Raw genomic sequence first — 15,041 nt, forward strand, 5'->3', positions numbered from 1 at the left:
GCACTTCCTGGCTTTGAGCAAACCACTGAAGATTTTCTACGTTAGATTTCCCCTTCTCTAAACTGGGACCAATCCTGCCCACGGAGGGTTCAAGAAGAGGGATTTATGACATCACGAGGGCATACCTTCCCACTGGGGTTTGCAGAACTTGCTGTTATTATGGGGCTGGGTTGTTGGTGTCATTTCCACCTTTGCTTTATTTTGAACACTACACATAAGCCATACATTCCTGTGTGGTGCCATTTAGAGGGGACAAGACCTTAGCGAATTAAATTATTTTTAGCTATGTCTCTGTGGTGTACTGAGGGGGAAAAAGGCACCAGTTTCCATATAAGAGTCTCTGGGTACAGATGCACTCATATCTGGCTGGTTTTTGAAAATTTTATGTTTTCGAATACAAGTATACCAGTTCTTTATTGGAGAAAGAGAAATCAGGTTTTTCAAGCACAATCTCGAGAGATGCACAGCATGAAAACACAACATTAAGAAGCGAGACAGGCTGGGTTAGCAGAGCCAGCGCCCTGTGCCGCTGTCAGAATCTGCATGGAGGGCAGAGCTGCCACAGGGATCTCACCAGGAACAGAGGAGGAGGTCCACCTTCACCGCATCTGGCTCCCAGTGGGCGGAACCCACCCAGTGAGTTACACGCCAGGAACCGAGTGGGTCTTTGGAACGTGACATTCTCCAGAGGCTGGTATGGTCTAGTCTGAGGGTTTCCTGGGGACATCGTTCTTTCTGGGAGCTGTTTGTGGAGAAACTGGCTGATCCCCTCAAAAGTTTGTCACACCCACTCTCTCTCAGCCTCCCAGGAGTTCAGCACCTGCCAGGAAGTGTGGGTGCTGGAACAGAGAATGTTGATCAGCTGACCCCATGGGAGGGAGGCCCTGGAAGTGAAGGTGAGACCCACTGGTGTGTGGCCGATGGGAACAGAAAGGCTGGAGAGGGAGGCTAACTCCACCTGGCCAAGAAGGGGCAGAGATCCTGAGAGTTCAGTAGATGGAATGCTCTGCACCTTTTAGAGCAACTTCCTGTCCCAACTGGCCTGGGATCCAGGGTCATCAGATGAACTGTCTGGTGCTGAAGAGGCTTCCTTCCACTGCTGGACACGAAGCCTCAGCTGGGGCGGGTATTCCAACGGAATGAATCGAGACAGCCTCTTCCTGTCAGAGGAATGTCTCTTCTCAGGATTTAAAACAAAGGAGTCAGGCTGGAGCCCTGGTGAGAAACCGTAACCCCGGGACATAAGGGCCTCCTGCAGTCAGCACAGGTACTGAGGAAAGCAGGAAGCGGGCCGCAGAGGATCCGTGGGGCTCAAGCACAGAAAGAAGGGAATTACTGGAGGACGATCCTTCTCCTTACAGTAGGAGTCCACTACATGTTTGCTTCTCAAGTACTGTGGGGTCTGGGCTGCTCGCCTTTTTCCAGGGAGAGAAAGAAAATGTAACACCGGCAAAGCCCAGGTTTCCATGACACCAGACATCAGAAGAACAGGGATTTAAGGATTCAAGGATTCCTCCCTTTAGTAACAGGGATTGCACCCAGCACTGCGTGAAAGTGCAGGATTTTGATAGGTAGTTCAGAGAAGGCCCACAAGGCCACACCTGGGGAGTTCGTTCATGAGAAAGGAGAAACCACAGACTATTTGCATGAGCTGCAGGCTAAACGGAAAAGAGACTTCTCCTGCACACCCGGGGAACGGTGTCAGGGCTGGCCATTTTTTCTACTTTGAAGAGTGGGAAGAGTAAGCTCGGGTTCTCCAGACCCTCCGGCTGACGATGGGAGACCGGCTGTTGTGACTGAGAAGGCAACTGGATCAGCAGTTTGAGACGCTGCCACGTGGCCAGCCTCTATCCGCCAAGCTCGCCATCTTTGGGGAGGGCGTGAGGGAGCCATAGCTGTGGATGCAGTGCAAATGCTGCCTCATCACTGGGCTCAGAAAGTGTCTGGAAGAGGGCAAGCGCTCTACGGCAAACTGGAGCTCTGGATTTCTGATGACACCAACTTGGGAAAAGGACAGACGTTTCAACCGGCAGAGAGGAAAATGCTTTGCAAGGTATTTGGACAGTGCTGAGAGGTGGCTGAAGTTTCATAAATCCCTCAGACCAATTTCTCCTTAAGATAAACTCATAATTTCACTCCTATAGTTTTATAATTTCCCAAAGAACGTTTACTTTGCCTCAATACAAGGTTTCAAGGATCAAGTCTTGAAACTGCATTGAAGGCTCCCATCCCCATTCAAGAGAAGTGTCAAGAGAGGTGGCTTTAACATCATCTGAAGCACGGGGAACCCATTCCCTGTAGAGAGAGGTGACGTGGAGAGCAAAAGGAGAGCAGAAGGGATGAGGTATGACAATTTTACACACCTGACACCCAGTTTCCCACTGGGGTCCATGCTGGTGCACCTTCTGTTATCTGAAGCTATCATTCTAACAATAACTTTAAGCAGATTTAAGAAATGAGCCTGTTCTTCAGATGGATGGCTTCACGTCCTTTGGCACATGGAGCAACTGTTTCTAAGATACGCAGAGACACAAGTCCACACGACACCTGCTTCTTTGTGACGCCCAGTGAGTAATGTAGCCTGTGAGCTACATATGCCATCTTCTGACAAGTCGAGAAGGAGCACTCCCTCTCAGCTGTCTCGGATGAGCTCACCTGCTGCCCGCCAGGGTGGCCCTCCTGTAATGCCTCTTTTTTCGAGAGATGACTAAGTGTAAGTAGCTCAGAGCTCATTGCAGGCAAATCATTACAAGCTTCTCACAAGCAGAGTGAGAAGCTGGGGATAAACGAGGTCTATTCATTAATGTGACCCAGAAATCTGGGGTTTTATTTCAGCATCGGTGTCTGCTGTGGAATCCAGAAATCATTTCAACCTCTCAGTGCTTCAATTTTGTTCTGAAAGGAAAGGAAGGCAAAAGGTATCCACTTGATAATGAGGTTTGGAGGTTCAGCTGTGCATTCCTGGACCATGGCAACTCAATCTCCATGGGGCAGTCATTTCTCTTCTACAATGAGTTTTGGGGCTAAGGTATGAGAGCTAAATGGATTCCAGATTCTCTTACCACCACCAGGAAAAGAATACTCAACGCTAGAATAAAAATAGAAAGCTTCCTTTTCAAAATAAGTTTGTAGAAGGAAAGGGATTTGCTAAGTTTTCTTAGCAGGGCTTTAAAAATAAATCACTTCTGGGCCGGCCCGGTGGCTTGGCAGTTGGGTGTGCGCTCCGCTACTGACGGCCCGGGTTCGGATCCCAGGCGCGCACCGATGCACTGCTTCTCCGGCCATGCTGAGGCTGCGTCCCACATACAGCAACTAGAAGGATGTGCAACTATGACATACAACTATCTACTGGGGCTTTGGGGAAGAAAAAAAGGAGGAGGATTGGCAATAGATGTTAGCTCACAGCTGGTCTTCCTCAGCAAAAAGAGGAGGATTAGCACAGATGTTAGCTCAGGGCTGATCTCCCTCACAAAATAATAAATAAATAAATAAATAAATAAATAAATAAATAAATAACTTCTGGAGACACCGGCTCACACTGAAAGGCCCCAAAAGCTGACTATGGGGCTGGTGGAGACGGCAATCCTACACACTCTTCCGCGGCACAGACCCAGGTATGGCCTGGCTGCTCTGGTTGGGGTCTCTTGTATTTTTGGGGGGAGGGAGAGAAGGCATTTTTGTTCGACCACGTCTCCTTGCTACCTGGTTTAAGTGATGAAGATACAATGAATGTTAACTTGAAGTTCACAAACTTTCCTAACAAAATAAGATTTTGATTCTTAGACAAAATTCAGGTCAGTTAGCTTTGTATGGCTACTACTATTTAAAGCACAGATTTATAGTCCTATGATTATTTTAAAACAATGCATAATTAGAATTTGTTAGAGCCAACAGTGGTTTTTGGTTCTTCTGTCTCTAAAGCCTGAGTGATCACATGTTTATTTTTATCTGTGAAAAAACCAAAAGGGCAGTTCTGCACATGTGCATGTGAACTACCGTGTTTACAGATGAGCCTCCTATGACCCCTGTCCCTGCCTCCCTCCCATGGTCAGAGGGAACTCTAGGGCAGAGCAAGGAGGTGCCCTAAGACTCGTTAGTAATAACAACAATGAACAGTTCTATTAGCACTTATAGTGGAATTGCTCAAAACCTGGTTTTATTAACTTTCCTGCAAAGTAACAAAGAAGGTGTCAATGTATTTAGCACCTCTGGTCTTGTAGGTACTGTGATAGGTGCATCCTGAATGGGCCCCCTTTAAAAAAACACGAAAAAACAAACACAAACTCAAACCAACTTGTCAAGACAACAGCACAGCCTCTGACCTCTTGAAAAGAGCAATGATGATAAGGATCTCAGGGTGTCCAGTAACCATCAGCAGTAACTCACGGAGCTGGCAGTAACCCAGGGATTGGAGGGGCAAGTGGAGGATGGGCCATGCCAACAGAGCGAGGTCATTTCTTCTCACAGGACTCAAGACCCACATCTGGATTTTGCACACCAGTAATTGATTTTTTTTTGATTTGCAAAATTTTATTAAGCAATAGCTGGACAACTCTTACAACTTCAAATCATCAAGAAAAAAAACATAAGGAGATTAATCCATCTCAATAATAAAGACAAAATAATTTGGACAAACCACACCATTTTGAATGCAAACCATTAATGCCTTCTAGAATACCTCCTGCACAATCTGATACACAAAATACGTAAGAGAGGCAAATGAGGGTGAGCTCGTTAGAATGCAACCGGGAATCTCAACAGACCTTGCTTGGAAAGTAAGACAAAGCAGGATGCTGGAATTGAAAACAAACAAACCAACGGTGGGGGAACTGAGGCGCCCACAGCAGCGTGCGCCATCCCCGAAGTTTGGACGAGAACATGCTGGTGGTCTGGTTTGGTCTGGGACCTGTGCACCTGCATTGCGCACTTACAGTTTAAAAAAAAAAAAAAAGGGAAAAGAAAACCAGTAGTAATAAACTCAGAAATTATGTCCAAATTTACAGTACCAAAATAATGCATTTATAAACAAATGCGAAAACAATACCCCTTTGGTAAATAACACAGTGCCTTTTTCATCAAACGCATAACCCATGCTTTTCTACAACAAGAAAAGAAATTTTTTTATCTACAGTAAACAACGAGATCTTAGAACCCTATCCCTCCCCTTTAAAAGAACTTGTAAACAGAAAATATAGGTACAAGTAAAGTTACAAGAAAATTGCACGAAGCCAAAGAAACGAAAACAAAATAAGCCACAACCCTTCAGAGTTTTATCAGCTGGGGAGAAGGAAATAAAAGAATGGTGAAGAGTTTTGTTGTGTGCTATTACAAAATCCCAGGATCTTAAACAACATTTTTGACACATTTTGTCTCAACTAACTTGGTTCACAACCAATGACTTGGCCAAGTGATGGACGGCCCACACAGGGACACAATGGGTTCCTTTTCAAGAAACCTTTGAACCTGACGATAGCGCAACACTGCAGAGGACACTCGAATTCAAACCAGCCGGGGCATACACTCCTTTGCTCTTTTTATAAACCCACTCTCTGGTCTTTGGGGCAAGCGATGACTTCTTTTAGGGCTGTTCTCAAGGGCGTCCACCAAGCAGGGCACACTCATGGGGAGGCTCCTCTGTCTCAGCTCGAATTGGTGCTTTTGTGTAATTTTTGAAAACAATCGCAATTCCAAATGCATTTATTTCTAGAGGTGAGCCTGCTCGAGACAGTATTTTAAATGCACTGGTTTACACTCAGTAGATAGCTCACTAATACAGGAGAAATCTCTACAAAAAGGCAATGTTTGGGAACACAGCTTCCGAGTTTGTACAGCGGAAGGATGAGGCGCCATGTTTTGCGCCTTCGGGCTGTTAGAGGGGAGGGGAGTTCAGAAGACGGTCCCGGTCGTCCTTTCATTTTACAGATGGACAAATGGAGGCCCACGGTCACCCTCCAACTTTCGGCACAGAGACCCTGGGGTCTCCTGACGTTCTGCTATGCTAACAAGAGGAACGTGCACGTTCCTGTGTGTCCTCGTGGGACACTCGACAAGGGAGCAGTGGCCATGGATGAAAAACACTAACCTACAAAATCCTGACTTACGCTGCCATGAGAGCTTTGACATTTTCCTGCTCCTTGGTGCCAATTTTTCTTGGGATATACATTCAATGGGTACACCATACACACATCTGTGCCTTTGGTTGATGAGGTTAGAGTTAAAACTAATTTAAAATTGGTTTTTATGTTTGTTAATTTATCACTTCCCTCAAAAAGGCATGGATTCTTTACGTAGTTGACTATTGACTGGGCTAATGTTTTTAAATTTAGGGATCCAATGAGGTATCTTAATAGTCATAAATTGCTATTAATAAACATGAAGGATGTACAATTCTGCTGTTTAAAGTACTGACTTTAGTAGTATTTAATAAATTGGGACTGACTGAATGAAAACAATTTTTAATACAAGGAAAAGCATCACCATGAAGACACCACACAGCAGCTGCTGCAGACACCTGGGCCGTCTGCCGTGGCCTTCGAGAGTCTCTGCTCCTTTGGCCGGAGCAAGCAGAGCTGGGCAGCTGCTCATCCACAGGTGGACGCGCATGTACGCAAAACATCCCAGCCCGAGGTCTCTGTCTCTACCAGGGGAGCGATCTAAGAATTTAGTAAGTTTAGTTAATTATTTGCTACACATACTCACTTGCTCTTCAAACATGTATTTGTAGTTTTTATTCCAAGAATTTCCCCCTATATTTGCTCTGATTAAGAAAAGTTCTAAAATGTACCCTTTCGTGGTCTTTACATCTTAAAGACCAGGCAGAACTTTAAAAACGGAAACTTATTCCTAATAATTCCTTCCTCTGCTACTCTCTTCCTAATAAGTCTCCTCTCATTTCATATCACCATTTATTTTTAATTAAAAATAAAATTTCCAAGAGAAGGGGAAATATTATTTTAGGCTATGTTATCTCAAAGAAATCTTCTCCTTTGTATATGATCAATACCACAAAATGCAAAAAAAAGAGTTACTTTTAAAGGATTAATAGGATTTTTTTCCCAATTAGAAAAAGTTATAAATTGTCCAGCAAAAAAACCTTCTACCATATCCTCTTTATTTCTTGCAGCAAAATATACTGCTACCAAATAAGTCATTACAAACACACTATTTTTCTAAATAAATAATAAAATGGGCATAACTCACCAGTACATAGTAACAAAATAATTCCTAAGAACACTATTAAAGCAAGATAAATAATTATCTTTTGGACAATAAAACAGGGGAATTGCATTTAAATTATTTTAGAAATAGGCTATAACCATTATTGCACAACTAATAATAAGCAATGAAACATCGTAACAAGCTACAGAAACTCATAAAAGAATTATATAATTCTGAATACACTGCTAAATTCTTTCCGGCAGAATTTACCCACCAAAGAATCAGGTTCAATATTTTAAAATGTAAAATGGGAAACTCTGGTATTAGCTGGAAGATGGTCTTCACCGTATTTAAAACCTCACCTGTTTTTTCGCAGTCTGGAGAGAACGGTGAGTGATACCATCTTGCTCTGGGAAAGGAACGGGCCAGTGTCTTTTAAACCCAAACAGGGAATTAAAAAAAAAATTATTTTGAAAATACTTTTCTGCAGTATCTTCCACTTGTCTGTTTCCAAACAAAATCCAAATTTAGGACCCTAAGCTAGTAGACAGTTCTTGTGCTCCTGCCCTACCTAAACAACATTACAGATGTGAATAACTGAAAAAGAGGAACTGGGGCTTGTTCTCAGAGCTGAATGCCGCCCAAGGCGTCCCCTGAGGAGGGGGAGGTGGGCAAAGATCATCTCAGTGGACTTTTTTTTTTGGCGCAATTAACAAAGAGTAGTCAACCAACTACCTAAAGTCCCATAATTTCACCACTTTCTCCCAGTGGTTTATTTCCTCAGTAAACAGTCTGTACAATTACTAAACAACTTTTTTTTTCCCTAGAGATTTTTTTTTTCCCTAGAGAAGATTGTGAAACTTTTGTCAAAGAGCTGACTATAACTCTCTTAATACCCTGGCAAATGCTTAAAATTTTTTTGTTACATTTCTAATCTAGTGGAAACCATTTCTAGTCAATTGCATTTCAATGTAGCCAAGAAGAGGAAAGGAGGGCTTTCAATTGGTATTGTCAGCCTTTTTAGAAAGGGTAGAACAGTGTCATCTCACTGGAGAGAAAATGTCCACTGCTGCATTTTCCAGATTAAACAATAAAAGGGGTGGGGGAATAAAGGCTGCTTCTCAGCTGGTGGGCATCCAGTGACTAGCCACCGCGGTAGCTGAGAAAATCGCTACCCCACCGCATGCCGGGATCTCTCCACTTCTGTCTCCTACCTTCTCCTGAAGTCAATCATACTGAGTCACTGAGCCTACGGAATTGTGACATATTATAAAACTAGTGGAGTCTTCAATGTAAACATCCTCCGAAGAGGAGCGTAGCCCTTGTACGATTTCAAGTCACGCTGCGTGAACCGCCCGTGCGTACATGTGCAGGAGTTCCCTCCTCACCTGCCGTCCCTTCCCCTACATCCTCATGAGCGACGCCTATTTATACCGGGTAATAGCACCCCCATACAAAGCCTACTTTTATTAGTCAAACACAGTGCATTTGCCAAAACACCCTTCATTAATCAAGTCACCTCTGGGGGAGGAACAGAATATGTGTGAACTAAATGTTGTTCCCCCAAGAGAACCTGTACCTTCAGGATTTTTGGTTGTGTCTTTTAAAAAAGTTTTTTGTTTTTACACTAGTGGTGATGTTGGAGGAGTAATAAAAGCCAGACATTGTGGAGAATGAAAAGCACGCATACTCCTTAGTCTAAAAGAATAGCAGGCCAGAAGGTAGTCCATGTTTCTGCTGAAGGGCCCCTCGTCCCGCAGCTCACACAGGCACACCAGGAGGACATTACCACAGCAAGCACGTTTCCTAAAAGAACACCAGGTGCCTCGCACCCTGTGCTTCCAAATACCACTCTCCTGTGTTTTGTTTTTGTTTAAAAAGAAAGAAGAAAGAAAGACAATAAAGGAGAATAAAAGCCCAAACAAACGACAGCAACTGAAGGTCAGTGCCTGCCCCGGGCCTGACAGACGTTTCCAGTTCTGCTCCTGTCTTCTGGTCCCCAGCCCCTGGGGCCCGGGCGGGCTCCTCGAGCATCTCCCATCAGGCCCCTCTGAAAAGGCTCCTCTATCTCTCCTCCTCCACACAGCAGTCTCTTCATTTCAGGCGTTGAGTCACGTTGGCCAGGGCGACGGCGAAGGCCTGCACAGCGGAGAAGGGGTACTGGAAGTCCAGGATGTACGCATTGCCGTCGATCCTTCCAAACTGCATCACCTGGGGGGCGAGGGAGGGAAGCAAAGACATTAAAGCACAAACAAGGCGGGACACAGGGCAGCCGGGTCTGGGCAGCACCTGTTGGAAGCAGATAGCACGGCCTACGAGATGCCAACAAAAGTGACTCTGATCAAGCTTCTCAATCTAACTACGAGTTTGGTGGAAATACAGGAGCGGAGGAACATGTTAAACAACGCAGTGGGGAGACAATGAGCAGACTTCAGGGCATGGAAAGCTCCACAGGTCAAATGAAGGGGCTTCCTCATCCAGGAAACAGAAAAAGGAAGAACAAGTAGGAAGAAGAATCTACAGGCTAAAAGGGGCTGACAAGAAACATTAACTGCAACTGTCAATGTCACTACTCAGAGAGGGACAGAACGCCACCGCCTCTTTCCCGAGCCTGCTTGCCCTTGTCATTTCAGTACTCATGGGGACCACGTGACACTATTATTATACAACATGTTATGTATACTTATTTGTTTATTGTCTGTCTTCCATTTTTGTAAACTCCATCAGGATAGGGATTTTCTGTTTTCCTCATCGATCTAATTTCAGCACTTAGAGTAGGGGCTGGCAAACTCTCTGTAAAGGGCCAATAATATTTTAGCCTTTGTAGGTCATACGGTCTTTGTCACAACTGCTTAACTCTGTTGCTGTAGGGCAGAAGCAGCTGTAAACTACACTTAAGTGGACGGGCGTGGCTGTGTCCCAATAAAACTTTATTTATAAAAAGCAGCAGCAGACAGACCGGCCTGTGGGCCACACTCCTGGCTCAGAGGATTGCCAGGCACACAGCAGGTGCTCAGTCAACATTTGTTGAGTGAAGTAATGAAAATGAGATTTAAACAGAAGTGAAGGGAATTCCAGGATGGTGGAGGAGGGTAGTTCCAGAACAGTAGCTACACAGCAGGGCTGGGGCAACCGTTCCAGGTTGGAGCAGGAAGAACTGACAAATTACCCAATGTGTTTGCACCAAGAGGGGATTTGCATTCTGCCAGGGGATCAGCGAATGACTTAATAATAAATACACAGAGAAATTAGCAAATAAGCAAGCAAACAAAAACTGGGTAATTATTATGTCTGGGGGAAAAAAACCACTATCCAATAAAAAAAGAATGTGATTAAACCATATCACATGGCTCAGCTCTGAACGGTACTTACTGGCATAAGGAGGTGACCAATGACTACTGATTCAACTGGGAAGGGGGGTAGGGAAAGTTCTCGTGTGTGTAGTCACAGGGTGGGGGTGAAGAAAACAAACCCTCACGTTTCTCAGGAAGAAGTCAATACACCATGCTGAAAACTGAAAAATCAACAAATAGTAGACACCCTGTTCTTTACAAATATGGTGGCAAATGCCAGAAAAAAGCCAAGAGAGGTGGAAGCACGCCCTCTGGGGGAGGCTGAGGTTTGGGAGCGCGCAGGGGCCTGTTAGTGGTCCTCTCGGGTCTTGTAGAAGCATTTGACTTGAAAAAATCAGTACATGTGTTACTCTGATGAGAAATAAAGACAAGACAGCAAGGGGTACACTGAAAATCACAACTCCAGTGGGCCCCGAGAGACACCAGCTGTTTTCCACATTTCCCCTGCGGCCTTTTGAGAAATGCCCCTCCAAGGCCAAGGCACTGATACCCTGCCCCCCCTTCAAAGGCCCCCAGGGGCCCGTCAGGATGAGACAGCCGCGCCGCGGCCACGCCCCGGGCCAGGCTCTCACCTGCCGCCCCTCCAGCTCGATCTGGAAGTTCTTGGCCGACTCCTGGGTCACCCGCCCCCCGAAGTCCAGCTGGTACACCTGCGTGGCCTCGTTCCACAGCGGCTGCTTGTTGGCCATGACGTACACGAAGCCCTGGCTGCCCAGCCGGCCGTCCTCCCGCTCGCTGGCCCTGCGGCACTTGGCCTCCTCCGGCTCGCCGGCCGCGCGCAGGCTGCGCTTGCCCTTCCAGCCCTTCTTGCCACCCTGGCTCTGGTTCATCAGCTCGTCCCCGCTGACGAACAGCTCGGGCTCGCTCTCCGAGCTGTCCTGGAACTCGTTCGTCTTGTTCAACTTCTTGGACTTCAGCTGGTCTTTCTGACTCTTCACTTTCTTTTTCTCCCTCCCCAGGCGGGGGCTGGAGATCAGGGAATTAAAGTCGCTCAGAGTCCGAGCCTCCTTCTTCATCTTGCCCTCTGTGATGGCCTGAACGTTTCCCTCCTCGGCTCGGCTGTCCAGGTGCTTCCGGCTCTTCTTCCCGAATTTCTCCGTCCGCTGGGGGACTGGGCTTTCCGTCAGGGAGAGGACTTCCTGGAAGTTGTCAGCGGTCTCTACCATCACCTCTGTGCCCAGGTGGCTCTGGAGGTCGGCAGGCGGTGGGGACACGAGGGGCTTCTCCACCACCAAGTGTGCCTTGGGGGGGAGCGTGCCCTGGGGGTTCTGCACGGGCGGGCACGCGCTGTAGGAACTCCAGGGGTGCAAGGCGATAGGTGGCGGCTGTAAACTCGAGCACGTGCTGCTTCCTGGATACATGGGGGGCAGGGGGCAGTAGGAGAGGGGGGACGGGTAGGCGGGCTGCAGGACCACGGCAGGCTCCTGTTGTGCAAACTGTGTCGGGGACAGGGTGTCTTTCGGGGAGCAGGGAGCCTGCACTCCCGGCAAAGGGGGTGTGTTATAGCTTCCTGGGTAGGGCACTCCCATCCCATAGCCCGTCTGGAAAGTGGCAGTCGGGCTGGCGGGCGACTTGGGGGAGACGAAGGGCACTCGGGACACGTCCAGGTGCTGGCTCTGACCTGCCATCAGAGGGGACAGTTTCAGGGGGTTGGGCACTGCAGTCTGTGCTGTCCTGTCCTGGGGAACCCAGATGTCCTCCCCCAGCACGGGGTCCCACTGGTAAGAGGGCGGCCGCTTCCCGGCCACCGCAGCCTCGGGCAGCGCGGGGTGCCGCAGGGGCTTCTCGACCGGACAGTGCTGGCCCAGCGCCTCGTCCTCGGTGAAGGCCGAGTTGACATAGTCGGCGCGCTCGCGGGCGCCGTCGGGCGGGCTCAGGAGGCTGTAGGAGGACTGCGAGGACAGCGGGGACGTGCCGGCCGCATGCGCCCCCGCCCCCGCGCCCTGCTCGGCGCGCCCGGCTGCGCCCCCGCTGCACTGGCTGCAGGTGTAGAGGGCGGGCGGCGGCCGCGCGGGTAAAGGCGCGGCGCCCTTGGGCTTGGCCAGCAGCTGCGGCGGGGCGCGCGGGGGCTCGGCCAGCTGGGCCGCCCGCAGCGCCGCCTCGCGGTTGTTCCTGCGCAGCGTGGCGTGGATGAGGCTGCTGTCCGGCCTCTGCGCCGCGGCCCGGGCTGGGCCCAGCGTCCCGGCGAGGTCGGGATACGGGGGCGGGTCCCCTGGTGGGATGGAGTAGCGCGGCACCGTCAGGCGGTTCAGGGTCGCGCTGGTGCAGGGCTGGGGGACCTTCTTCTCGGTGGCCGTGAGCCTCAGGGTGGCCGAGCTGCCTGGGCCGGGGAGGGTGTAGGTGTTCTGGGCGCAGAGCATCCGCATCCGGGGCCGGCACACCTCCTCCACGTTGCCGCTGCTGTCGAAGGTGGTGATCCTCTCGTACCCCAGGGGCGTCTGATAGTGCGCCGCCGTGGGGTACAGCGAGAAGTCACCCTTCTTCAAGCACACGTCCACTGGGGGCTGTGGGGGCGGCAGCGGGGGCGGCGGCGCTGCCGTGGTGGGGGCGGCGGGGATGGTTCCTGGGTAGGGCGGTGGGGGGTTCATCTTCGCCACCTGGACCTCCTGGAGGGCACTGAACACCACGGCGTCCCCCTCGGCGGCCAGCTGCGGCACCGGCCGCAGGGCCTTGGCTGGCTTCTGCAGGTGCTCGTGGTCTTGGTCTCCGTGGTCCACCACCGACAGCTGGATGGCCCCCTGTGCTGGCGGCGGCAGGGACAGCTGAGGGGGGTTCGGAATGATGCGGCCCATCTCCACACCTCCGAAGATCACCTGTCCGGGGTTGGAGTAGCGGCTAGAGATTGCATATGGGTTGGCACTGTCACTTGCGTGCTCAGCTGCCCCCACGGCCGTGGTCTGGTTGGTCAGGACGTCCAGCTGCACGTTCTGGTTGGCCAGCAGGGACTGCACCAGTCCTATGCTCTGCGTGGGGGACATGGCTTGAGCTGAGCTGTGGATAGGCGCGATGGGGATGTTCACGGTACACGGTGGGTTGTTCTCAGGCACGCCAGATGCTCCCGTCACTGGAAGATGAGAAAAACCAACTGCTTACAAAACAGTGCCATGAAACTGGGTCAGAATAAGCAACTCATCTAGGCCTTTTACATATAAACTGTAATTCCTACAGACAGATGCCTTTGCCTGGGGAAAGCTGGACCCTTCCTTCAAGTTACACAAAGCTTCTCTGATGTTTCTGTAAGGACACTGGCAATCGGTGGGCTCTGGAGCTAAGGGCATTGTCAGAGCATTTCAATGAATACTTCTGAACCTTCTCAGTGTGGTGCCACGTGTCTGAATGGTACCATGGCAAATAAATGTTTAAGGACACTTTTTACTCATGATGGTCATAAAACGGCCCATTCTTATGCAAGAGGAGGGCAGTGGTACAGTATGAAACTCCACTGAGGACTCAATGCCTAGGCTTCTGAGTAGGTTTATCCAGGGTTTTGGATTGGTTAGTGTGGGAAGTGTTGTGGTGCAGATGTGTATCTGAAATTTGTACGTAAATTAATTTTCTGTAAATAGAACCATGTAAAATGCAGTAGAGAAACCAATGATAAGAATCCTCTGGCAGATCTGCATATGAGGGGAAGGATCATTTCCTAATTTAACTGCTTTTTAGCATTTCAAACTGTATATAAGTTAGAGCCACACTGATTAAAACTCTGTAAATCCACCCTATTTGCACACAGGAGGAGTTTAATGGACTGTGCGTTTGAGCAATCATCTGCAGACCACACGCAGGGGCTCAGCGCCACTGTTCAGTACTGCCCTTTCTAAAGAGCCCACAGAGCACTGGAGGTCTGCTCATCTGGGCCTAAGTGCCACGTGACTATGAGCACGTGCACAAGAAACAGGCATTAACAGGAAATTGCACAGGCTGGCTGACCTTTCACCAGAACTACAGAGAGAAGCCAGTAGTCCATCAAAAGCTAAGCCCACCCTTCATGCCTGTGACAGACTCATCCCCCTTCCCTGGGGTGCTCCACTGAGATGTGACTGTCCCCTGGCTGCAAGAATCTAGGTCCTGTCTCAAGTTTTCTCTGATTCCTGTTCAGATCCCTCTTCCAGATGCTCTTTCCTCTGTATGGAGTACTGAGGGCAGGCGTCTTCCCCGCCGAAGGAGAGTCTCTCTGTTGCGTCACCAGCAGTATGTGTAAGCCCTGAGACAAATCATTCCTCCTTTCTCTGGGAACCACAGACAGTGTCGACAACAGCAGCAACAGCTGAGCACGAGAGAGCTAGATTAGCCACATTCCGTGAGAACGGAGGGCGCTAAGGGGAAAGTGTGAAAGCCACTTCTAAATCCAAGGTTCTGAAATAGCAGGAGAGCTGCTATAAAGCTCGTGTGTGAGGTTTCACCAAACTGCAGGTTTATGCGGTTGCAAAACCTCGCCCATTAGTCCAGAACATCTGCTCCACCCATGAGGAGAAGGTATACCTATCAGAGAACCAAAGACGGCTACTGTCAGAAAGTACAGTAGAATAA

General features: G+C 48.9%; 1 protein-coding gene across 1 annotated transcript in view; it reads right to left on the minus strand.

Annotated features, from left to right (window-relative positions):
• Positions 1–4,504: 4,504 nt before the first annotated feature.
• TULP4 (TUB like protein 4) overlaps positions 4,505–15,041 on the minus strand; it is a 233,672-nt gene continuing 223,135 nt past the window's right edge. Inside the window, exons 14-15 of the mRNA XM_087425088.1 lie at positions 11,084–13,575; positions 4,505–9,369 (exon numbers count right to left, since the gene is read on the minus strand). Of these exons, the coding sequence (XP_087281214.1) occupies positions 9,253–9,369; positions 11,084–13,575 (2,609 nt within the window). The 3' untranslated portion in view covers positions 4,505–9,252. The remainder of the gene's footprint in view (positions 9,370–11,083; positions 13,576–15,041) is intronic.

Source organism: Ceratotherium simum, chromosome 38 (assembly GCF_057802395.1).
Source record: "Ceratotherium simum simum isolate JZ-2026a chromosome 38, ASM5780239v1, whole genome shotgun sequence".
Classification (NCBI taxonomy): domain Eukaryota; kingdom Metazoa; phylum Chordata; class Mammalia; order Perissodactyla; family Rhinocerotidae; genus Ceratotherium; species Ceratotherium simum.